General features: G+C 41.2%; 1 protein-coding gene across 3 annotated transcripts in view; it reads right to left on the reverse strand.

Annotated features, from left to right (window-relative positions):
* Positions 1-270: 270 nt before the first annotated feature.
* Positions 271-27,183, reverse strand: part of LOC149781406 (uncharacterized) — an 82,658-nt gene continuing 55,745 nt past the window's right edge. For all 3 annotated transcript variants that reach the window (XM_089934748.1, XM_089934750.1, XM_089934749.1), the window contains exons 7-9: positions 3,108-3,291; positions 2,414-2,564; positions 271-550 (exon numbers count right to left, since the gene is read on the reverse strand). In XM_089934748.1, coding sequence (XP_089790874.1) covers positions 477-550; positions 2,414-2,564; positions 3,108-3,291 — 409 coding nt within the window. In that variant the 3' untranslated portion in view covers positions 271-476. The remainder of the gene's footprint in view (positions 551-2,413; positions 2,565-3,107; positions 3,292-27,183) is intronic.

Genomic DNA, 27,183 nt, shown 5'->3' on the forward strand with positions numbered 1-27,183 from the left:
ATGCCAAATTGATGATGTCATAATGCAATGTTCACGTCATTTCCAGGTGCTTAATAAACCTTTATTTCATGAAAGCGGACTACCTTAATTGATGTCAACACTTTAAACTAAGTGAGCTTCAGAAAGAGATATGGTCTGATAATATCACAAAAATTTCATTAAGATAGCACGTGACTTCCAACGTAATTTATTACACCAGTGATGTAGAATGCTATTCAAATTTACTATACTTTTGTGAACAAATACGAAATATAGCATCTAAGTCAAACGAACATTGCAGATCACTTTATTTTTTATTCTTACACATTTGAATTCAGGACTAATGATTACGTTCACATTTCCGCTGTAAGATGAACATCAACAAAAAATTAAAAATTGATCCTTTAAGCAATGATTTGAGCATTGCTATTCTGAGAAACGAGCAGATTTTATTAATCCTGGAACAAATGCAGCCACCGCAGTCGTTTTTGTCGTCATCATAATCTCCAGTTCTGTGTTAGCCAGTGAAATGCTTTCATAACCAAGGGAAAAGGTATGACCATGACACTATCTGGAAAATATGATTGGACGCAGTGAAAATTCAAACCAATGAGTATTAATTTCCCATTCACTAAGTTTTCGTAGTCTGCAATAGCCACTGTAAACACTAATTATCATGCAGAAACTAAATTGAGATTAAAGTAACCGTAGCAAAGAAATGTTGCCCTCTTTTGTAACGAGTAGTTGTTTGATATATTTTATCTTTACATTTTAACTACTACTATTTTTAAAATGTAAGATTTTAATTTTTAATCGGTATTATATAGCCACCATTATGATCACATCCAGTTAACTACATGCAAACATATACGCATACTGAGAAAGGCTTTTAAAGACATAAAAAGAAACAGAACATACTTTCATATATGATAAAAGCTGAGGTGCCATAATGAGTTGATAAAAGGAGGAGATTAACGTTGTTTTTGTATAGTTGTTAATATTTTTTCCTAAAATCTACTTACGAAGCAAATGTCATTATCCGTCTCTAGAAACCAGATTTTACGGAGTGAAAGTCAGAGGATTACTTTAAACCAGGAGTTGTAGTCATCAGTACAAGCAGAGTTCGTGCATCAATAATTACCTTGATTCGCCTCACATAAAATGCATGGAGCCGGTTACCGATGTATCTAGTTCATATGCTTATTGACATGCACAACACAGTTAACCTGTTAGGGATAACCTATGAAAATATGCCAAGTATTCTCAATAATATCGAAGGTTAAACGTTGAATAAACATACTTATTCCTGCTTTGAACTGAACTGGTTAAAAAGGACTTAGGATTAGACTTGGATATTTAAACAGAGCCTGGAAATATCTATATGATTATAAATCTAAGTACTTAGCAAATGTTACTAAGGCATAAATTCCTACATTTTATTACCTTGTATGGTGCAGTATTAACAGATATAATCCATTTTTTTTTAAATTTCTGATTAGGAATATACCCGCTGTCCAATAAATGAACGAGAAACAAAATTTCAGTAAAGTCATTCAACACTGAGATTTAGGCCACATGTATATTTTACGTGAAGTCAACCCTCTCAACAAGTTACGTCATTTTAGGCATGGTGCTATGCACACAGCATGCTACAAAGTCATCTGGTCAAGAGCTAAACGAATTCAGGGGTAGTACTCACAAGTTTGCATCCCTTCATCAAGTTTCTTGAGTCTAAACTGGCTAATACTATGTCTTAGCAATATTAGTAGCATACACAATAACCTACGTGGCCACGAGTTAATCACATAAATTTAATCAATGCACGTAAAATGTGGAATTACATTACAATCGCTCTCCTCAACTTTGTAGAGGTGAGCTCTGATAACTTAATTGGTAACAAATACAAAATGACCAAAAACAAGAAACAATATATCAACTTATTACCAAAAAGTCATTATAAGAGGGTTACATAGAAGTCTGTACCAGGGGTAAATACATTTAGGAGGTGATTTTGAAATCTAAGGAGCTGGAATACATATGCATTGTTAGGTTTATTCAAGACAAAACAACTCATAACGATCACATTAGACTAACAAGCTACGAGTTTCTTATGTCGTTAAAGTGCGGCCCAAATGCATTCATTAATTTACTTGCGACTTTTGATGACTATGCCTATATTTGATGACTATTCCATATATTCTGATAAATCATTCTTATACAGAAAAAAGTTTAAAACTAAAGTATAAATATTAATGTAATTTTAGAAGAATGTGAAGGCTTTGAGAGTATTTACTGCCTCAAAGACTAAACTAATGTAAAAAAAAATTAGGGGAACATCTATCCATTTCGATACATCCTCGACATCCAACATATTTGATGGCGGGTAGCAATTTTTATAGATTCAGATGCTCAATATTTACGAGAAAATACGTACTCTTTATCCGTAAAGATGTATTGGCAGATAGTTTCGAGGTTAATTCTTCAGTATGTATGAATAGAATGGACTGCACAAACACGTGAGAAAATTCAAGACTCGAGTAGTTGAGGACGTTCTCCGCATGTCTTCTACGCCTTACGGGGCACGTCTGCAACATAATCATAAATCCATGACAAAAACTATAGACCAACCAATCCAAATATATTTCAACTTTGTTAAATGACTTCAAAGACTTCATTATACATATTTCAAAAGTGAATGATTGATGGTCAGGTAAATATTTAAATCTCTGAAATAAATCGACATTCTCATTCAGATAGATACAGTCCGAAAGATGAATAGATAGGAGTGTATGTATGTGGTATAGCATGTAGTCGAGTCGTACATTTTTGTATATACGAACGGATAGTAGGTCAACGAGGAGTTGACAATCGAGCAGGAAGTTTGAAAGTTCATTGAGGTAGGAAATTGCTGGTCATTTAGTTGGAGCTATGTTCTCACTAGCATACTGCAACATTAATACAAGTGAACGAAAAACAAGATGTCAGTTTAATTTTCCTTCACGCAAGGTCTCCATTATCACTCTAAAGAGAAAGAAAGTGTGCATGTAAGATCGAAAGAAAGACAAAAGAGTTGGGTAAAATATTAAACGAGCAAAAACGAAAACTAAGTAGTATTATTGCGAACTTACATAATTACAAGCGATCTGGCCACGCGGGCACACAAGCACTTTGCACTCGACTGTGATGAAGGGACTACTATGGAAGCGAAAAGCAAACAGACTGGCAAGTAATACGTCACTATGGTGGTCACTTTTACCCAACTCCTGACCAATGGCTTGAAAATTGCTCAACAGTGATGTGTCCAGTGAGCAGCTGGAATGAACTTTCAAAATACAGTTTACAGGGAATGGTGACATAATGTAGTATAAACCATGTGTGTGCGGTATTTACACTTTACAGCAATGTTAGCAAGATAATCTTTTAACTTTATTTTCAAGATTGGGATATACGTTTTAAAGAGGCTATTTAATTCTTAAGTGTTTGTTCCTACAGATTCTCATTTTTGTCCATATAGTTATTAGCTGATTTGTACTTTTGATTAGTTCGTATGAGAGAGAAACAGTACAGCAGACATGTGCGACTTCCTCCAGGGTGCGGGCCGGATAAGAGATTTCTATTGCCACACAAACAGAAAAGTTGAAAATATAATACATACTTTATTTTCGAAATGTGTGACAATGCCGTCAACCCTTAGTGGAATGTTCATTAGTCCCTACTCAAATCTAAAACTAGGACATTGCCGTGAACCCGTAAATAGCATATTCGTTAGTCCGAACCGAAATCGAAACCAATTTTGTTTCCTAGTAAAATGTTTGTCCTCGAAAATACTTACCCGATCATAATACCTTAGGAGAACTACAACTACCTCGCAAATCGGGGCCCCGAGTGGCCGGGTGTTCTAAAGCGCTCTCCGTTACGGATCACTGCCATCTCATTTTTGTCTGCGTGTGTTCGACTCTCGGATTCAGCCAATGTGGGTATGTGAGAAAGCTTTCCAGTAGCTTCTCGTGGGTCGGTGGTTCTTTCCGGGATTTTCCCGGGTTCTTCCTCCACCATTAATACTGTCCGCCATGTATAGCCTATCGTGTGCTAAAAAAAGAGCGTTAAACCCTACAACAACAACAACCTCGCAAATCCACCCTTCACAGATAACACTTTTAGCTTAATAAGCTAACAGTTATCTACCCATCTACGAGGCGGTTGGGCAGAGTGATCTCCCCTTGATAAAGGGATTGATGTCAAATGGAGATAATTTATGTACGCTCTAAATTTTTATGTAACTACGGGGAGGCTTGGGTGGGATTGTATATTAAGATTAGGTAAGCATTCTCAAAGAAACATATTTTACTAGAAAATATTGGCTACTTCTTTAAATAATTCACCCAATCATAATACCTCAGGACAATAGGTAAGATGTGGAAGGAGATACGTCTCCTTACCCGACACATGCCATGTCTGGTCCCTTAATGTATGTGAGACAGCTCTAGATAACCCGATTGGAGAAGACTCCATCTGTTGAATAGCAGCTTCAAATAGGGAAAACAATTTCACCGCAAATCCGAGTCGTGAAACCGAGTTTTAAGAAGTTGTAGTGCTACCTGGAAAGGCGACCTGCTGCACCACGGATATAGATTCAACCAGATTCGAGATAGGTCTTTGGAATGAAAGAACACTGAGATCAAAACTGGAAAATGTAAATTCCGATCTCCATCTCACGGTCTGATTAAAGTCAGAGAACAGTTCCGGTCAAATACTATGCTGTTGGCAATTGCTCTATCCTCGTGAACTGCAAAGCGTAATAATTTCATTTGAGCCTTGGGTTATTGTTGGATATGAAATGCGAATAACCCGTATTATCCAGAACGAAAGTGAGTGGAATTAGGTTGGTCCAGTGGGCAAACTATTGGCCTGCATTTGGATATAAGAATAATTTGTAACGGGGGCATATACATGCGACCTAGGATTATGAAGTCCGCTTCCGCGTTAATCAATTCTATTACGTGAATGAATTACCGTGCGGTTCAAGTTTTCCTCAACAGTAAAGAAGCTATTATGGTCACGATTTTCAATGCCCGTCCCTGAGTGAGACGTACTCTGTTTACCTTTGTGTTGAATTCATACCTAAATGAACACATTCTTGAGATGGGGCTAGGTCGGATTTGTCCTGGTTGACAAAAATGCCTAGATTGGTAAGTAGTTTAACAAGGGTGATCAGGTATTCCAATATATAACTCCGCTGATGCTTTTGTAGGACGTCGTCCATGTAACTTGCCATTGCCACCGTAGAGAAAGTTTGGACAGGAGCCATTACTCGGCTCAACAGAGGAGTGAAGACCCAGGAACTGATGTTGAGTCCAAGTGGTTGAGCTCTGAAGTGATACACGATGTCGTTTTACGCGAATCGCAGAAAATGCCTGGAAGCCTTGTGAACTGGGACGTGACGATATGCATCTGTTAGGTTCACACTGGTTGCGGAGTCCCATTGTTGGATGGCATATCAAATGCGTTTTGCTGTTTCCATTGAAAACCAGGGGGAGTGAATTAACTCACTGAGGACACTTAGGTCGATGGCAGTGCGCAGATTGTCGGTTGCCTTTGCGACCAAGTCAAGTCTGCAATAAAAACCGAGCACATTTTTATTTCGAACGATATCTACCTCCTATTCCGGTGAAGGTCGTTTAGTTCTTGCCGCATGGTTGTGGCTTTTGAATGGGTATGCTGGGACGTTATTAGCGGATGAGGATCTAGACCATGATGGTGTATTGAAACGGATGCAATATGCCTCAGAAACAGTTTGTCGAGTCCATTTATTATCGTGGCAAAGGTTGTTCCATTCTGCAGAAAGAATTGAAGCCTTCCACTTACTGGGATCTGTGGTAAATGATGAGTCCAGATAATGTCATTTTTCAAGAGATAGAAGCGAAAGTGTAGAGAAACCAATTTTTCCTAGTAAAATGTTGGGTTTTTTTCGTCGAGAATATATACCCAATCATAACACATTAGGAGAACTACTACTAACTCGCACATCCAGCCCTCGTAGATACTACTTTTAGCTAAACCAAGCTAAACTTTGTATGCCGGCTTATGTGGCGATCGTGTGTGTGTGTGTGTGTGTGTGTGTGTGTGTGTGTGTGTGTTGGGTAAGTATATTCGAAGAAACATATTTTACTATGAAAAATTGGTTTATTTTTTTATATACGTTATCCAATCATAATACCTTAGGGGAATAGGCATAAGGTTAAGACAGGTACATCCCTTTCCCCGGAGATATAATCGTTGGTCCCCTAATGTATTGAGACAGCTTCTACTAAAGTATTGAGACAGCTTCTACGTAAACCGACTGGAGGGGACTCCATCTGTCAGGACGCGGTTTCAAAAGTGAAAGAATTTCCACCATGAAATCAAGCGGAAGCCGTGAAGTCGCGTCATAAGAAGATGTCAATCGATCTGGAATGCTGACCTTTTAAGTTGCGGCTATTTGTCCTAACACATCGAATTGGTCACTGTGGGATGACAGATTTCGGAGATAAAAACTATAGAATGTGGACTCCGATATCTATCCCAGTCTGAGTAACGACGGTTAGTGAACAGTTCTAGGTTGGTGGCAACTGCTGGAACCCCGTAAGCCTAAGTGCTTAACTATTGCATTAAGTTGGGGTTATTTCCCTATATCCTGAGCGAATAATCCCCCTTACTCCAGGACGCGATAACATGTGCTGATAAATCTTCCTGTCCTTTTATGACAAGCAGAAAGCGGCGTTTTCGCCCTCGACGCAACGGCTCGTGCTTATAAGTATCACCTGAAAACCCGGACTGAGTCTAGTAGGTGGTCTTTAGTTGATTTATCCAGATGTGAGAGCGGGTTCATTACAAAAATTTAGTTACCCGTGGAAGAGAGATGGTTCTTGGCAATAGAAGAAGATGCCGTTACGAGCAAGACTGTCACTTACAGACATTCTGACCCGCCTTCATCATCAGTTCGTCGGCGGTTCTACCTTTGCCACATACCAGTCTTTTATTTTATACCTTAGCAGTTGACAGTGATTTTGCCTCTTTGGGGATGACACAGCCAAACTCCACCATACGTATGGATCGGATGCTCTTTTTTGACACTCTGCAGTTAGCGAGCTATATCGTGGCCGTGACTTCGTTGTTGAACTTCGTTCTCTCTGGCTATCTTCGACGGAACATAGCTTTCTTCTCCCACTCTGAATACCTCATGACATTCATGGGAGTCATTTTCAAGAATAGTTCGAGTACTGAGAGAATCCACTCATCATATTTGGCCAATGCAGTAACTTCAGTTACCAGTCTAAATTGGCAGAACGCAGCTCAGTGCCCTCTGCCTGCATTTACTGGAAGGACCACTATATGGCCAAGCTAAGAGTGCAGCTTTTTAACCTCTACCCTTCTGTGTAAAGTCCCGATGGATGACGTCAGTAAACAAACCACCAAGGAGACATATTTCTCTCCCTCCCATAACCACAGTGTCGATTTAGGGATAGTACGGGAACGCAATATACGGACCTAAGACGGGGAAGAATCTCTAACTCTCCCAGAATGTTATAGTAACTGAAGTCAGCATCTTCCGTTCCGTCTTAAAATCAACAGATGATGGAGCTCTGGGCCAGGATATTGATGGGGTGGGTGGAGAAGGACAATATCCTCAATGGAGGCTCGCAAGGCTGAATCTTCATGTGCCATCGTATAGAGTAGAATAGGTGATAGTACTGGCAAACAATCAGCATCACCTTGGTTTTGTGAGGTGAGGCTAATGTTCCTGTAACTTTTGAGACTTAGCTGGTGAAGAGTGCCGAGGTCTGTCGATCACTAACCTCGAAGAAATCCCTAAATTAGAAAGTTACTTCAACACAGTCACTGAGTAAAGAGTCTCTTCTATTATCAGAGTGTAGAGAAATTGCGAAGCGACGTGTGTTGATGCGTGAAAAACCATCTGTGGCATAGTGCCGAATGAGTGTCTCGATGTGGTATAAGGGTTAGACTTTCCCTGCTCATGTCTGCAACTGTCGGTTTCGAAGTACTATGTCACGTTGCCTGCCCGCGATTACGTAAGTCAAGAACAAAGGAACTGGTTAGAAGCCATGTATATATGCTTGACCCCGCGGCTATAGTGATACTGTTCGTAATTGTTACGAGAGCCAGCTTTGTTGAGTGTCAAAAATCACATGTGGATGTTAAAAGCTTTGTTCAAGAACAAAGGACCCTTAATGGTGTCGTAAATCTCACCACGGTGACAGACGGCCGGAGCATCCTCTGCTAAGTCTAATAAAACAGGGTAGAATCGATATCTAATCGGAACTGAGAGAGGGTGTGGTCACCATTTCAATCCGAATTTAAATGAGTAATTTAAACTAGAAACTTCCGTAATTGTGAAACATCGTGCTGAAACGTTAAAGCAATAACTCCGGGAAAGCCACTCGTAAATTGGCGGGCAAAAAATAGGAAAGACAAAGCTTCGTAAAGGTCTGTGAGTTATTTGCTCGATTGTTGTAGGATATTATGGCAATGTAATTGTAATTATGTAAAGTATGTATACTTCATTACTAGAATCGTTAGTACGTAGAATTACCTTTATAGTGTTTAATTTACATGCGTATTTGAGAAATGAGCTACGATTATGTAAAGAATTATGTAGATTGCTAGCTCGTGGTTAGAATTAATATTGTTGTTGTTGTTGTTGTAGAATTTAACGCCATTTTCAGCACGAGATAGGCTATACATGGCGGCCAGTATAAACGGTGGAGAACCACCGACCCACAAGAAGCTACTGGAAAGCTTTCTCACATACCCACATTGGCTGAATCCGAGACTCGAACCCACGCAGACAGTGATGAGATGGCAGTAACGGTGAGCGCCATAGACCACTCGGGGCCCTCGAATTAATATTGTGATTCGCTGTTTGGTTACTTCGTAGTAAACTAGTGCATTTATTCATGTGATATTCTAGATTTTGCAACTGTTGAATTGTAACTTTGGAAAATTGTTGCAGTGTGTAAAATTAGTTAATATGGATATATTTGTGTACACTTGTGGCAGTGTAATGTACAGAAATGCTTCTGATTGCTGTGCTATTGTTCGTTATAATGAGATTAGAATATATATATATATATATATATATATATATATATATATATATATATATATATATATATATATATATATATATATATATATACTGATGTGACGCAATTTATTGATGTCTATGATAAGTAGTTGATACCGTGCTTTTATTACGACGTTGTTTACCATACAAGAGCGTATTGGTATTTCGATGTTCACGAATGCGTGCCCGAAAAATGAAATAGCCTTTATCTGATGACTGACTGTTGGTTTAGTGTCAGACGAGATGGCTAAGGAAATATGCTAACGTCCTTGTGTTTTCACATTAAGCTTTTAGGGGACAGACCTACGGTGTGGTTTAGTCCCGAGTTTCTAGGAGAGAGAGACGGAATAGAGACTAGTGGAGAAGTTGATTGTGAATCGTAGGATAGTCGGAGAGCAGTCAAGGAGGAGGAGGAAAAAGGAGTCGAGGAGGAGGAACTGGAGAAGAAGGAGCAGTCTAGGAGAAGAAGTTAGGAGGGAGGTCAGAAGGAGAGAAGAAATTGGCGGGATAGGAGAGATACAGATGACTAGAAAACAAGGACAGGTGGAAAAGCGATCTCACACTATAAATCAAAGGATGTAATAGGCTATCACTTGGTCGAGAGAAGGAAGAGTGATTGGGAAATTATTATCATTTGAATATTGAATTGTATTAAATTGTTATTCTTTTTGATCTCAATATTTTAACTGTCGGCATTGCTGACTGGGGGCTCAGAGCCTTACCTCTTTCTATCACTAATTACACCCCCTACAAAATCGAGCCCGTGGTGGGACTTCTATGGTAATTTAAATAATACATTGGGAGCACCCCTCCCCAAACCTACCAAACGCCACATACTGGAAGCCGGGCTTTTGTTGACTGAGTACGTAATAATGATGGTTGGCCCTTCGTGACCTCTACTATATGGCATAGACAGGTCTCAATGTATCTAGAATATCATTAGGATCATCAGTTTGGACGGGTTATGGTATATTTGATCCATGTAACCTGTCCTTATAGACGTTCAAGGAGAAGGAACTTGGCTGTTTTAGCTATATCCCGCGCTGTTCCGCGAGAAGAATCAAGTCAAACCCCGAGGAGGCAAGATAGAAAGAGTTCCACAATGCTGGAACCTGTGGTGATGACGTGGATGCCGGAGCTGTTTCAGATCTTGTCAATGTCTGGTGCGTCGAGGCTGAATGACAATTTGAATTATCTACCTTTTCCCCATAAAGTTTCAAAATGAGGAGAGGCAGCATTATTTGTCCTGATTGTCCTAAGCTGTGTGTTGTTTGTGCTTTGGCCATAGTTCTAAACTGTAAGACAAAATAGAGCACAACATAAAACTGTAGCCCTGCCCTGTCTTTACAACGCAATATTCATGCTGAGGAAATTCATTAACAAAGATGACCAAGAATAGATTACAGAGAATCTGATGAAGCAAGAAAGCATACAGGTAAATTATAATGACAATACCACCTGTTTGTAAACCTGTGAGCCTGCACGTGATGTTTGAATATCGCATGGGCACAGAGTCGTACGAAATAACGGTTACCTGAAAAAAATTGATAACAGATGATCTCAATTACAATGCTACCTGTGGGGAAGGTCAATGACGGCTTGTAGAGGTAGAATCATTGAAACATGGTGCTCCAAGGCTAAAGATACCGTAGTAAATGAAACCCACCTGTATATACCAAAACTGACTGAATTATATATATATATATATATATATATATATATATATATATATATATATATATATATATATATATATATATATATATATATATATATATATATATATATATATATATATATATATATATATATATATTTCTTAACAGCAAATAGACATGAACACATGTAAATAATTTGCTCGAAACTAACTTGTGAAGTCGCAGGGGCTACACATTCGAGGATTAAGTGTTCGATAAATCTGGCTTAAACGTTTATACAGATAAACATGACTAAAGTGTCGCCTATAGAAACATGCATGCGCAATATCCATTCTGAGACAATAATTGTTGGGGAAAAGGTCCAGGGGCATCGTGTACAAGTAAATACATTAATATTGGCGCCCGGACGGTACGAATACCTTGGAAAGAACCTTGCCGTTGTGTTCCGTTTGTAATGGAATTAGATATATACAGGAGTTATATAAGCACTAAAGACTTTCACGTACAAAATAAGTTTAGCCTACACTAAATGCGAAGTCGCTTAGACTCCACGACCAAGTACCTAAATGTGTGACGACGGCAAAGTGTGAGCAACCTGTAGAGGCAGAACTTTGCCGTGATAGAAAAATTTGGAAATATAGATTGAGTATACTTTCCTTAGATGTATCTCCAGCTTGCAATTGTACATCTTCTACGTAGCTTCTGGTTTGTGCACTGTGTCTCGTGACGAGAGCGTACTTCTTGGCACGAACGGAAGAAATAACTGCTGTATTTTAGTTTTATACCTAAGAGGAGATGAATCTGCCTGACTGCCACATAGGCTGGTAGAAAACGTTTAGCTCCCTTCAGCTAAATGTAGTATCTGGGACGGATGGATTTGTGAGGTAGTAATACTTCTCCTAAGGTATTAAAAGTCGGTACCGTATTTTTTAAGAAACGTTCGCGCAAATGATCGCTTCTTCTTTGTCTTTTATTCACTTTGGTTTTCGATAATTGTGCTTTTCGACGGGTGGAACTTCGGTAGGAAAGTTTTTCAGGGGTTTGTGTCCTAGGTGAGTTCCTCCTTTTTGTGTTGTTTTTGTTCATTTCCTGGACAGTATCTATGATACGATTGTGGAGGAGGAAAATCGGTCTCTTTGGTGGCTTGTTTGCGGGCTTCCTTGCTCTAGCCATTACAATGTAGATTAGAGGATACAGGCTGTGATTGTAGCATGGCTTTATGATGATCCTTAAGGAAGCTTGCGGTAGAGAGCAATGCGTATCACTCTGCCAGTTGTAAATTTGTAGGTTCTGCTACAGCATTTGCTATAGTGTGTAGAGCAGCTCTGTCGAATATTCGGGCCACTCTACAGAATAACCTCCACGCATACCCTGTGGAATTCGAGAAGGGAGAAGACAACCTATGCTCCGCCTGCTGCAAGATAGCCATGTATACTAAGTCCAACATAGAGCTACCAGCTAAGATATTGCGTACCAACTGCTGAGAGTCATTAAGCGTCGTTCGATCCATATTTATGGAATATGGCTTTTTCATCCCCAAAGCTGTGATATCAAGGTCGACGGATAGGATTTCCAAATTAAATACTGGTGTATAGCGATTATAGAATGGTGGATGTTATGCACTTTTGTCAGAAAAACTAGTTGATGCTTTGATCTTGTAATTGATGATGTAGGCAGTTCAGAATGTTTGTAACTATGTCGGACTGCAGAAATAATTTAAAGTTGGATTCTTCATTTTCGTCATAATATCAACTGATGCTGTAGCCCAGGTCCAGATAGTTGATGGAGTGGGAGGAGCAGGAGGGCAGAACTTCCGAGCTAAAAGGCGGAAAGCTTCTTCACTAGAAGCTCTAAAGGCTGTTCATAGGCCTCTGTTAGGGACATAAAAGGTAACCAGGCTCTGGAACGGATTGTGAAATGAATACAATTAGTGACATTACTGATGAATTCAATGAAAACAGACAAGAACCCGGTAGCATGAGAACAGCTCATACTCGTTTACATAGTCATGTTCCATGTTACTAGGAAGAACGTTGGGCTATTTAAGGTGAATCGTTTTTGTTTCTTTTCGTTTGTTTTCGTTTCTGTTTTGATTCGTTTTGGTTTGTGGTTAAACGCCATTGTTCACCATATGCTACGTTATCCGTGACGGACAATATATTTGGTGGAGGAAGACTCAGGGAAGAACAACCGATCTAATGGAAATCACAGGAAAGATTTCATACATTGTCGTGTTGGCCGAGCCGATTCCAGTCGAGACTCGAACCCATGCGGACAGAAGTAAGATGGGAGTTATCTGTAAAGGAGAGCGCCCTAGATCACTCGGCCAGCGTGGGTGCCGAGACAAATCGTACGAGATGAAGTCGCAAGAAAAGAGGGATTCTTAATAGGACGACAAAGCGCCTATACATGGCCCTCTGAATATAAAGGACTAAAGTATAATAAAATGCATCAGTTGCCAGCAACTTGTATTAACAGTACATAAATGGTCTGGTTGTTTATTGAGAAGAAACTTTATTGTAGACTTCATTTGATACATTCCAATAGATATTTGGCGCATATTGATAAAAAATTTGACTAACATATATTCAAATTCTGTTAATAGCGAAAGTAACAAAATTGATAGAACAGCTGACGATGTATTAAGGCAAATGTTCATTTTCTGAGTTCTCATTTTCTCTTCTAGAGCATAATTACAATTACGAAAGGCAACTGATTGACTTTCGGAAGAAAACAATATGGCGGCCATTTTACCAAATATTTTTTGTATCTCTCTGAAGGAATGGACCCGGAGTCTGAAATCCTCTCATTAAGAACTTTCCATTACACATATTCGGATCGGGGTCAATACTCTATGGCAGACATATATAAATAACCCAATAAAATAATTAATTTCTACATAATGATTGTTATTCTCGAAAACATGTTGTGCAGTAAATAACTTTAACTTTCCTATCCCAAGCCTTTCTGATTAATATTCTATTTTGGAACTACATTTCCGTATTATTCTCCTATCAGAGAGACTCAAAACAGTGTAAAAATTATTAGGGTATATTTTTGAAACATCTAACGGACCTTTAATCAATGATGCAGAAACATTCGAATGCGTATATGAGAATAATATATAATTTCGTGGTTTGCCTGTCCGTCAAAGATTTTCTGTGAATTGTGATGGCACTGAAAGCATATTAGTAGTGAATGGGGACACCCTAGGGACAAGGGGACTTTAATGTTAAATAGGGGTATATCCACTCTGGGGACAATGGAAATTTAACATGGGAAGCAATATCCACTCTGGGGACAATGGAAATTTAACATGGGAAAAAAAGACATCCACTCTGGGGACAAGGGAATTTAACATGGGAGAAAGGAAATATCCACTCTAGGGACAAATGCATTGGAACAATGGGAGAAAAAAATATCCATTCTAGGGACAAAGGCAATTGAACATGGGATTTTATTTTTTTTAATTTTTTTTTAAAAATAAAAAATAAAAAATAAAAAAAGGGGTAGGCAATGGAAAGTCAATCTCTTTTCGAGAAATGTGGGTGGCCCTGAAAAGGGCCTTTTGGTTTCATCATCATCTTCTTTTATTTCCTCCACTTCTGTAGCCATCTTCTAACTTTTGCCATTATTCCTGTCTTCTTCTTTATTTCTGATTCCGGTATCCAGTCCGGGTGATCCATGGCTCGGAACTTCTGTTGGATTTTCATCCAGTTAGCGTTTAGTTTCTCTAGTTCTTCCTTTTTCTTTCTCTTTTCTTCTTCTTTTCTTTCCTTTGACCACTTTTCTTTGATCTTCTTGACCTCTTCGGTCAGCACATTCCTCATTACTTCTTCCGCTTTCTTAAGCTTGTCTAAGCCCCACTTCACAAAAGACCAATCTGTCCATTCTACAATGTCTTCTAAAATACACCTTACACTCGTCACATAAACTATGGCTTCTTTCAACTTGCCCACTTTCACATACGGTGGGTTAATGAAACCTCTGATTCTCTTCTCCTCATCCTCTATCATTTCTTTCACAATATCGATGGCTAAGTGGAGGCTGGTTACTTATCTTGAGACGAAGTCTTTTGTCACTGCATGCCTCCATTCCTGTTCAAGCCTTTCTGCTACATTCAATCCATCCACCATCCAATACCATCTTCCCATAAGGTTGTTATACAAAGCTGAAGCTGCTGGCATCTTCTTGTTTGCTTATTCCGTGGAATGGGCTCCAATGGCAAACACTGTTAGTTTTATAGTGAAAGCGCGGACGTGATGGAAAACATCCCCCCTAAAGCCCAAAAGTTATATTACCTAGATCATCACTTAAAACGTGCGGACGTGAAGGAAAACATCCCCTACTTTTCTCATTTCATATGATCTACTATCCACATACGTGAAGCAGCAATAAACAAACCCCTAATCTACTATTCACACACGCAAAGCATTAAAATGAAACCCAAATCTACTATCCACACAAATGTACGTGAGCTCTTACAAACTCTCTCTCTCTCTCTCTCTCTCTCTCACACACACACACACACACACACATAAAAAAACACACTCACACAAATAAAAAGAGTCAGTGTTTATATTCACACTACTCTACATACACACACACACACACACACACACACACACACACACACACACACACATTGGCAAATTGATTACTATTTCTTTTCTAAAGGTTGGGTAGCCCTGAAAAGGGCTGTTTGTTTTTGAACTCCAGATGCACCTATCTAATGCTGGCACCTTCCTGGCCTGGCACCACACACACATCTTCTACTCCAATCTTTACAGTTGACTCGCTTGACTGGGAGCGCAGAGGGAGGATGATTGGCTTCAGCACCCCAATCCTCTGTCTCTGGTATCTTGTAAGCCATCCTCTCTCCTATTTTCTTTTCCTCCTCTTCCCTCTGTCTTCTCTCCTCCTCTTCCTTCTTTATTCTTTCCTCTTCTACTATGGCCTCCGCGGCCAGTTCATTTAACAGGCGCCTGACATATTCCAGATGTATCTGGAGTTCAAGAAGTTTGCTTATTCTGGTATTCATTGTCTTGTTAACGAATGAACAGGGTAGCTAGACTGCCCAGCGAGTTTCAAATTATACTGAAAGCGCGGACGTGATGGAAAACATCCCCCTAAAGCCCAAAAGTTATATTACCTAGATCATCACTTAAAACGTGCGGACGTGAAGGAAAACATCCCCTACTTTTCTCATTTCATATTATCTACTATCCACATACGTGAAGCAGCAATAAACAAACCCCTAATCTACTATTCACACACGCAAAGCATTAAAATGAAACCCAAATCTACTATCCACACAAACGTACGTGAGCTCTTACAAACACACAATCCTATACACAAACACATACCCTCACACTATAAAAAAGAGTTAGTGTTTATATTCACACTACTCTACCTACACACATTGGCAAATCGATTGTTATTTCTTTTCTAGAGTATTGGTTTAGCCCTGAAAAGGGCTGTTTTTTGTTTGCTATGGCAATCTTTTAGTTTCTAAGAATGCGACGTCCTTTGAGGATAGACTTTCTGACCATAGGTCTGCTTCTTCGGAAAGAGAAGAACTCTTTGGTGTCGATACGACAATCGACAAAGCCTCTGTCAGATTCAGGTTCCTGCTGCTGCTGCTGTTGTTGTTGCTGTTGCTGCTGTCTCTGAAGTCTGTACTTCTCTGTCCATTCTTCTTTCTCCCTGTTCACTTTTTCTCTGAAGAGCTCTTCTATCAGGTCTTCAGTGACTTTTAACATTCTCACATTCTCTATCTCTTCAGCTTTTGGTATCAGACTGTGTCTGACCCTATGCAAATTCACGTAGGCTTCGTTTAGCTTAGCTAGTTTGGAGCACATCTTCGTAGGAGGATGAGTCGACAATGGATGGTTAGACTGGAAACTCTCCCGGTTCTTAAAGTCAAAGCGCGGACGTGAAGGAAAACATCCCTCTACGGTTTTCGAGCCGGAACGTTCAATGAGTGTCATGAGAGGGATAGTAAGAAGTCAAAGAGCATGAATCAACATTCTTATAGCCAAACAAAAGACAAAGGCATTTTTTCAAAACACAACATTTTTTATTCAAAATCACTTAACACTAACAAACAACTCTAACATTTTTAACAATAATCCAACAATATAACATCAAACATTTTTTTTTCAAATGACAAACATTTTTTTCAATTCACACTCTACTTTAAACAGGGCTGACAACGTTGTGAATGAAATTGTGATTTCCACTATTGGAAGTCATTAGGCCATTGATGGACACTACGTTTCCTAGCTTGAGACAAAAGATAAGCATAATGGTCACAAAACCATCGATCTACTTTCACATCATTTCTAGAAGAAGAACGAGGATCAAAATGAGTCACTAAATGTTCTAAGGAATAGCCCAGGCTGCGATGATGCAGAAAATACACACAATATTGTCCACACACCAAGGAATCTGTGCCTCGTAATTTCACATTATTGAATCGGGTGGTCTGAGCATTTCTTCTCATAAAGTCAATGATATCGTCTTCCAAAGGGGGCAATCAGTACGAATCGAAATATTCCACACATCCTTCTTGAGGAAAGTAGACGGCTACCCAGTGGGTTCCTGGAAGATGACTGTCGTCCGTGTTGATCACATAAGCTAGATGGTCTTGAGGTTTGCGATGAGGGAGTTCATCTTTAGCACAGACGACAGGATTCCAAGAAGCCGTATACGAACTGTGGTTCAAAAGGTAATAAAGTTCCCAGGTATCCATGTTTTATGTGGTTTTTTTCTTCTTCACAGGTAATAATAAGTCATCAATTCGATCCTGACTTTTTGCTTGAAAATGTCTGACAAATAACCGTTTCTTCGTTTCGTTTCCTCACTCTGATTCAGAAGAGCTTCGATACGATGGATCTCTTGAGTGGTTAATGGTGGACAAGAATGTTCACGCAAGTCTTTATACCACTGGTGCAACACGACTTCGTCCGAGATGAGACTCCAAGCTTCGTCCAGATACTCCATCAATTTTTCTTCTTGACTCAGCATCAGGCATTTATCGTGTTGAATTTGACTGGGATGATCGTTTTGACATCCATAGCACTCTTTTTTGATCAATTCCGTCATTTTTTCGACCAAGTGTTTGGCAAAACAGGAGACTAAATGCGCTTCTTGTTCTGGCCATCTCGACTTCATCATAACTTCGTCGTCTTGGGATTCTTCTTCTTCCACGGTCTCCTCACATTCCATCTCCAAAGTTTCTCCACTAGGTAAAGAGGGATAACAGTCTTCCATAGCTTCTAATAGTCTAGAATGACTTCTCTCAAACTGTTGATTTCTATGGTATTATCGAATTCTGCATACAGGATGACGTTCACTGTCTCTTTCACTTCTTTTGCAAACTGAAGTTCCACACGAATCTGACCAGATTTTATAGGGTGGAAATGTCCCTCGTCGCTACCTTGGTCTGGAGTGAAATCGAAAGCCCACAAAGCATAGCCTCCTGCGTAATCTTCGTACGTAATGCCGTGACTGGTGTTGGTTCCTAACTGGCCGGTGGCTTCGTACAGGGACAAGTACGATCTCAAGTAATTCATTTTATTGGGATCAAAGTCAGGTTCGAAAGGTCTGGTACACAAGGTCTTGCCAACGCGACTGACTTCGATTTTCTTCACGTCGAAGTGTTTAAACTTAAAAGGATTTCAGCGAAGGCTCCGTTGAAGGCTGAATTCTTGACCATACCAAGGATTAAACGCTTGGGTAACTGTCCTTGAAACAGATGATCTTCGATCATGGAATGATGAACGTTTTCACTTCCACGCGTCGGATGGGATACTTGGCGGTCATTCTGTTCAACGTCTGACTGATGTCGTTTCCCACTTTGCGTAACACTTCCACGCGTCGTACGTAGAGTTTGACCTCCTCGATTTTGCTTTTGGGATTGACGTCATCACTATTAGCCAACAAATGGAAAGCGGTACTGCTACGATTCAGTCTCAAGCGGACATTTACACCGTTCAGCAAATATTTCTCTTGCAACCACATGTCCAAATGCAAACGATCCATCAGTTCTAAACTCTTTCCATTTAATATTTTGTTTCTTCGTTCTACAAATCCCTCATTGTGTGGTGTTTTGCTTGCATCCGGTTCGGTTGTGTTAAACTGGCCCGCATCGTCAGGTTCCCATAGCACGCAGGCATTGAGATGGGTGTTCTTGGCGTCTATTCCGTACGTCAAGAGATTTTCCAGGTAGGCACGATAAGGGTAAGTATCCATGCTGCTGCTGACCAGTTTGTTATTCAAGTACAAATCCACTGAGCTGAACAAGGAATGCATGAAATTGTTGACGGGAGCTACTTTCTCGTCTAGTATAGTATCTCCTCCCTTATCTAGAACTTTGACTTTCAAGTACAAGTAACTGCTATTTAGATCGATGTAATCTTCGGGCTGTCCCTTGATTTCAAACTCGATGGGAGCGGAATCTGTCAATGAGGAGACGGGGTGAAATTCCACCCATTGGGATTCTTGCATCGTCTTCATGGTGGGGGCATGGCAAACAGATCCAGTTCCGACTTGGAACAGGCGCAAAACTCTCGGTGCATCATTTTTTTCTTCTGTTTCTCAATAATCAAAAACGTCTAAGTCTCTAACGGTTCTTCTTTTCTTTGCCTTTCTAGCTTTAGACGTGTGAAGTCTGGTGAAAGGGTGTTTTCTTCGTCGTCTCTTTCTGCCTTGTCCTTGCTGAATGCCTGACTCGGTAGCCTGCAGGGCATTTATAGGTGTGTCTCGTCGGCCCAAAATGTCTTTACCCGTTTGTAGCAAGACATTTTTGCCTGCCCTCATGAAAGCTTCTTTAGGGTTTTGTTTGTCGATGATGACATTTTGGAGAAATTCTTTGCCTTGCGTCAGTGCCGCATCTTTCAAGGCGTGCAATCCGCGTGTCACCATCGGTTTCAACACCGGGGCCACCGAACGAAAGGCCGATTTTAACATATCTCCTAAATCGTGTCCTCGCTGTCGAGCAACCCCTCGGTACACTGGATACAAGACTTACGAATCGTGAGAGAACCGTTTTCGAAAATGGAGTTTCACCGTGACTTTTCCTTTGGTGAATGGAATATTTTGTCCCAAATCTCCTTTTATAGCAATGTTGACCGTGTCCAAATACGACTTGCTGAGAGGCAAATAATGAGGATGTACAAATTCGCGGTGGACGTGGTAAGTGTTTCCACCTTCCTGGTCATTGGTTGTGGCAGAATCCACTTTGAAAGGAATGACACGCAGTAACGGCACGGAGGTGTGTCCCACCACGTTGTACTCCACCACATCGGAGTACACGAACATCAAATTCAGTCCCTGGTTCAGTTCTACCGGGAAACGAAAATACCTCCCAAAATGCACGTTGTTGTCAATCTCTGCTATGTGAATCGTTTTGGTCTTTTTATCCGTGACCAAATTCAGGTCTCCACCCAACATGTCATACAATTCAGGGCAAACTTTAATACGTATACTTTTTTCCTCACTTTCAAATCTGATGAGTAGACGATGAGACAGTTTGTGGTACTCAATGGTGACACGTTTATTTAGTTTGGTCAGAACTTTGTCAAATGCTGCATAGAATTTGTCAGCGATGGCCTCCACCAGATGTTGACCACTAAAATAATGGCCTAAGTTAATTTTAAAGTGATAAACGTAAAAAGGAGGAGAAGTGTCACTGCTGCGGGGTAATGTGTCCTTCGCAAGTGATTTATGTTGAGAAGTGGTCGTCATGCTTTGCTGCACCGTTGGGTCCAGAATTTCAACGTCAAAAGTGTTTTGAGTTTCAGTGATGTTTTGGATTTGTGTAGGGTTAATCATTTCCACCAAAGCCACTTCCCAATGGGCTTCGTGATCTAATGGGATGGCCTGAGGTAATTTGGCCGTGTAACAGCACAACTTGTTGTTGGGAAACACTTCCATGGAACTGTCACTGGGTAAGGTTAAGTAAAATTTGTTTTGGTGACTCATAATTCCAGACTTCTGTGGCTGTCCGAGGGGTTACTGGACGTCAGAGGTGTGTCTCCGCTCAAAATGGGGTTCTGGTTGTGGTTGTTGTTGGAGTGGTGACTGGCACTGGCACTGGACACAAGGTTCCCGTGGTTCCCGTGCGAGGTGAATTTCAGGGAGGGATTAGGAAGCAGGTAACCGATGCAACTGCTCAATAAAATGGTCCACAATTGTTTGTCTCCTTGTTGCAAACTCAAATTCGCGATGGTTGCCCCGATGACACAATACACCACGAAGATTTGGCAGAAAAAGACGATTTGCGTTTTAGGCACACGTTCTCCACACCACAAGCACACAAGGGTTGTTTTTGTAAATTTTGCACAGAAGAACTGGGTGAAGGAGTGGTCGACGTAGCTGCGTCTGTGTGAAAGGGCATGATGGTCACTTCTTTTTATAGTCGATGACTTGCGAATCGTCGATCCAAGAATCAAAACTGGGTGGATATCCTTTCCAACGTACTTTGACTTCTTTGACACGTCGTTTGCCCACTTTACGGGTTCTGCGTTCGAGAATGCTTTCGATGTCGTACACGTCGTCTTCTTTTTTGGTGACACGTTGTAACTCGGGCAAATAAAACGTTCCTTTGAGCACTTCTCCGTTCATGTCTTCCAATTTATAGATGGTAGGATGACGGCCATGCACTCGTCCAGTGACACGAAACAATTCGGTCGTCCAGTTAGGTAAGTAACCTTTGTCGAAAGTGCGTTTGGTTTTGCCAATGCGCACCCAATCTCCTACGGTCAACTCTCCACTTTTCTTGGGGACAGCCTCGTCGGGGACGTACCAAACAGGCGCTCAAACACCAGCACTTCGTTGTCGGGAGTCACTTCTTGCAGGGCACGTCCGATGCTTCGATGGTAAGATTGGTTGTACGCTTGCACCAGGTGCGGTAAGATGTCGATGTACTTCAGAGTGTGGTGATGCGTAAAATATTTCCACATGCGTTCTTTCAAAGTGCGTTGAAAACGTTCCACGATGCTGGCTTTGGTTTCGGGATTCTCGGTGGTAAAAAATGAATGTCACGTTTCTTTAATTCTTTTTGGAAAGCTTGGTTCAGAAATTCGGTACCTTTGTCCGTTTGCCATCGAAGAGGGTGACGACCGCTTTGTTTCAACACCTGTTGCAGGGCTCGCACTAACTCGCTGCTCGATTTGGAAGTCAAGGGCACGACCCAGGCAAATTTGGAAAAGACGTCGATGACACAAAACAAATATTTGTAGCCGCGATTGTAGCTGGCCAAATGAGAGACATCGACTAAATCGGCTTGCCATTGATGATCGATGCCTTCCACTCGGGTGCGACTTCTGGAAAACTTGCGTCGAATGGGTTTGTGTAAAGTGTAGGTAGCTTGTTCTTGTAACCATCGTTGCACTTGAGGTAAACGGAGACTTTTCAGTCGCGTTTTGGCAGCACGATACAATTTTTGAACTCCTGCGTAACCTGCAGGATGAGAGGGATCGTAGTAAATGCTGGCTAACACTTTTTCCACTTTTTTTGTGTTTATTTGTGTGTTAATAAGACACCCACTCTTGAAGGATGCTACTCTTTTCTCTTGGGGTATTTTCTTGGATTGCAATGCTTTGCGTGTGCGACCGGCAATAGGTGTCGAGGAGGAGGAGGAGGATGTGTGAACAGGGGATATCGGTTCTTGTTTTACTTCTGTCTTCACTTCTCTCTTCACTTTCTTTTTCTCTTGTGATGAAGAAGGGGTGGCCATCATCTTTTTAATCCATCCAATTCTGGAGATAGGTGGTGTTGTTAACTTGCGTACTTTTTCTGGTGGAGTTTGAAACCCTTCTTCTTCTTCTCCTTTTTCTGTCTTGGTCACTGGTACTGGTACTGGTACTGGTACTGGTGATGGTGCTGGACTTTTCATCAAGGTCTTAAAATCTTTCAGAGTGGGTAGAGCTGTTTCGTCTAAAGCTTTCTGGTGAAAGAGTTGCAGTCGTTGCAAGAGTTGACCGTACTTTTGCGAATTTTCTGTTTCGGACAAATCTTGGCGATCCATCAAGGACTGCAATTCGTGCTGTAACTGGGACATCTCGCTCAAATGGGGATTGGGAGGTAAATGCGGGGTGCGTTGTTCTTGCCAACGATGGTATTCCATCCATCGTTTGTAAGGCACTAAAGCTAGTTTTCGTCCTTCCATGGGGTTGTCAGGGGTCGATTCTGAGATCTTGGGACTTCAGAGGGACTTTTTATCTTGCTCCCACCAGTCCTCCCAACATGGTTCCCAAGACTCCTTTCAGTAAGGGACCTAACAAGAGGGGTAAAATGCCTCCACGTTGGACCAACATCTTCTTCTTTTGACGAATGGGAATTTTCTTTTGAACCATTTGACGAAGAACGTGACGATGTTTGCCTAAGCATTGTTTCTGGTGTTTGGACAAAGCGATCGTGCCTTTCAAGACGTTTAAACAGCATTCGCACACGGTATCGATGACCTCTTTGGAGGCTGATTGAATGAGTTTTTTTCGTAGAGGTGGAGAAGCTCTGGACAGGACATATAACATGTCCCCATGTTTGACTAAAAGAGGAGGCAGTCCTTTTCTTTTCTTTCCTTGGGGCTGTTTAGAAGAGGGATGTTTTCTGGAGGGTGACATCTTTGAGTCTTCAGCACCAAAAACACTGATACCCCGACTTGGTCACAGGCCTTTTTTATACTGGAACGCGTCGCCACTGATTGTCTTTACGTCGTATCAATTTGAGGACAGGCATGACACGTCGTGCAGGGGTACGCAACGGACTAAATCGAGCCAGTTCTTGCTTGGACAAATCCAGTAAACTTTGTAACATGCCCGATCTTTCTTGAACTTTAATTTTGGGAGAAGGTACTTTGTGAGCAGCAGCCACTGCCACTAAATTGGAGGGTCCTGTCACTGGGGAAGTTCTTGGGGTCATCAACGGAGAAGTTCTTGGTGTGATCAACGTCTGCAAGTACTCTTCAGTTCTTGGTGTCATCAACGGAGAAGTGGATGAACGTGAGGCTGCCGGAGACGCGGTCACCGCCGTGGCAGGTCGTGGTTTGCGAGTGTAAGGTTGCGTCCTGGCCGAAGTGCCTCTCTTGCGACTAGTTTTCTTCTGTGGACGTTTCTTTTTCTGCGGACTTTTTCTCTGTTTCTTTTTCTGGGGGCTTCTTTTCTTTTTCCGGGGTGGTGTCTGGTAAGAGGAGGGTCCCGCCACTGGAGAAGTTCTCCTTGGGGACCTGGTCTTCTTCTTCTTCTTGGGGCTTCGTTTGACTTTTTTCTTGGGGAGAAGTTTGGGGGCATTAGGATCCCATCTTAAGAGAGAGCGAATGATGACCCCTCCTAGAGTACCGCTCCCTCCAGGTTTCAAAATGATTTGTTTTTTGGTTTGAGTGTCGATGCGGGGATCGGCCAGTTGGACCAAAGCGACTTTGTTTCGATCAAAAAAGCGTTTGGTTTGATGAGGACTCTGAATGATCCCTTTGAGTAATTGACGTGCCGTCACCGTGAACCATCGTAAGACTTCTTTGAGACTAGCTTCTAAGACACGAGTTCGTATTTGTGGATTTTTTTCTCGACTGATGCCATACAAGGCACGAATCAATTTGACGGGAAGATGCGACTGAAGGGACGTCATGTTCAAAATGTGTGTGAGACAGACGAAAAGGGTCTGTGTTTTTATAGATTTTTTTTGTGGAGTGAAATTAAGTCGAGGACGGAGACGTGTACAGGACAGGCCCTCCGTCTTGGCACCAGTGGTGAAACAAGTGGATACGAAATCGCAAATCATCGGGGGTCGTAGGTTTCAAATCGACGAGTAAATAGGCGTGTGGCGTTTGAGTGGCATAGTCGTACGCCTGAGCCAGCCAAGGCGTTCCTAACTGTTTGGCTAAGACTTGCACTTGCGATTTATCTCGAGGGCTTTTAAACAAGACCACGTAATGCGCATTGAGACTGATGGTGCGATGGGCTTTACTTTGTTGAAACAAATTTTGGGTGATGTAAACGACACTGGCATTACGGTGATGCCCTTTGCGCGTGAACCACAGTTTAATTTCTTCTTCGTCTTCTCCTAACATGTCGTCAAAAATGACCAAATGGGTTTGACGGGAGTCAGAGACGATGCCGTCGTCTTCTTTAGGAATGCCTTCCACAAACACGATGGAATCGCCTTGACTTTCTCGCAAGAGGCTGTACGCCGATTGCCACTCTTTGTAACACCACACGATCCGCTGAGGTGGCCGATCGATCAAATGGTGTTTATGTTCGATCAAACGTTTGACGAATTCGGTTTTGCCTGAACCGCTAGGTCCAGCAATGAGCATGTTAAAGGGATGGCGAAGATACAAAGCCTCCCAGCTGGCACGATCTAAGTGTTCGTCAATGACGTTGACAGTAGAGGAAGAGGGAGCAGAGACAGCAGAGGTAGCCATAGTGTTAGGAATGTCACTTGTGACACGAAAACAAACAAGACGAGAGTTTATATACTTTTTTCAGGACACGTTTATTGAATGTTTTAAACATGAATACGAAAGACAAAAATACATAAAAGCCAAAGGCTTAAGTACAAGGATAAAAGGCACATGATAACCATCAACGTGGAATAAACACAAGTGTCTGTACAACATGTTTTGAGTAATGTTCTGACCAGTTCTATAGAGGGTAAGGTCACACAAGTGTCCTCCCGAAAGGGTCTTTCAGGCATGTCCACGACAGTCCTGTCCTGGGTGACGGGTTCTTCTGGCACCGTCACTAACACTGGTTGAAAAGTAACTTTTTTCCTTGAACAACTCTCGTGCATACTGGGCCACTTCTTGGGTCCAAGCCTCAAAATCCCATTCTTTCCAGGCACGGACATCTGTCCAATGGGGGTGTAAGTCACAAGCTACACACACATCGTCATACACGTCTTGGGTAGCTAAAAGTTGACGAATCTTTTTTTCCCGTAGAGGTCGAGAAGTATCCAGATGAAAACTCAAGGCTTTGAGCAAAAGGAGTCTTTCGTGACCATTTAAGGCCATTGGGGTGGTAAGTACTGTTCGTAAAGAGTCCACAAGGAATCGGCTGGTAAACGAAATCCCAGAAAACAAGTCACTAAAACACACACCACTTGTCGACCTAAATTGAATGGATACAGTTCTTGTAATAATCGATGGTAATGATCCACGGTTTGAATATGGTCATTGAGTTCCTTCCACGGAATCTGTTCAATAACATGTGACATAATCCGTGGCATGGCAGCCTGATTTTATATTCTCATTGTTTCGGAAGCAATAAAGGTAATTTCTAACTAGACATCTTCGTTCTCTAGTAGGGAATCTAAATCTTGCACACTGTAACCGAAACGTCAGAGTTTGTCTAGATGTTTCGTCTTCCGCTAAGTAGATTCCACGTAAAATATGTTGGTAATCCTTTAACTCGTCTTCCTCAATACGTTGCAGTAGGTGAATCTCGAAGTAACCAAAATTACGAACGTTTAGTTCATTCACTAACTGAAAGTGTTCAACAAGGTCTGACCACTGAAACAATTTCTGACGAATCAGTCCTCTTATACCATTCAGGTACCAGTGGTTAAAGATCTGGTGACGTAACGGATGCAACTGTTCTTTACGTTTGACTTGTATTTTGACCAGCTCTCGGTAAATGCGTTCTCTCAACTCCACAGGCAAGCCCAAAATGTTCTCTTGTAAAGTATCCATAAGTATATACACTGTTTTTGGAATCCTTGGGTGGTGGCCAATAGCCTCGTTTACCTTTGTGGCTGATGTAATATCCACTCATAATCAGTCTTCTTATACTTTGGAACAGAGCATAATTTAAAAACGGATGAATAACTTTGCGTTTGCGTTTCACTTGTATTTTGATCAGTTCTCGGTAAATGCGTTCTCTCAACTCCACAGGCAAAGCACGAATGTTCTCTAGCAAAGTATCCATGAATAGGTCAGTCCGTACAATTCACAATCTTCTTCTAGAGCAAAAGTAATCCACATAGTGAGTAATTTCTGACCACTGCCATTCAGGGTAACGTCCAAGAATCTCACTGAACTCTTTTGATGTAAACGGTCTAGAGTGATATAATAGGACGAATGCACACTTGACCCAAAGAAATCTAACACACTGGTTGACTTTTTTCACTTTCCTCTTGCGAATTTCTCGGCACAAAAGTTCTACAGTGACCCATTGAGATTTCACTCTGGCAAACCCCTGCCAAACTTCTTTGTAAATCTTCTCTTGCAGTTCTTTAGGTAATGATTCAATATCGTTTTTGAAATGAAGTTTAAATACTGGTCTCGGTGATGTCCAACATTTGGCTCCTAACCAATCTGGTTTCTTCTTCGTCAACGACATGGTAAGTTACTTCAATGTCTCGGTCCCACTAAAGGTAAGTAATGACAATTCGGTGACCATCGAGCATGTTCTAGGTAGGCCG

The sequence above is a fragment of the Sinohyriopsis cumingii genome, chromosome 15, assembly GCF_028554795.1.
Source record: "Sinohyriopsis cumingii isolate HCF-2022 chromosome 15, ASM2855479v2, whole genome shotgun sequence".
NCBI classification, from domain to species: domain Eukaryota; kingdom Metazoa; phylum Mollusca; class Bivalvia; order Unionida; family Unionidae; genus Sinohyriopsis; species Sinohyriopsis cumingii.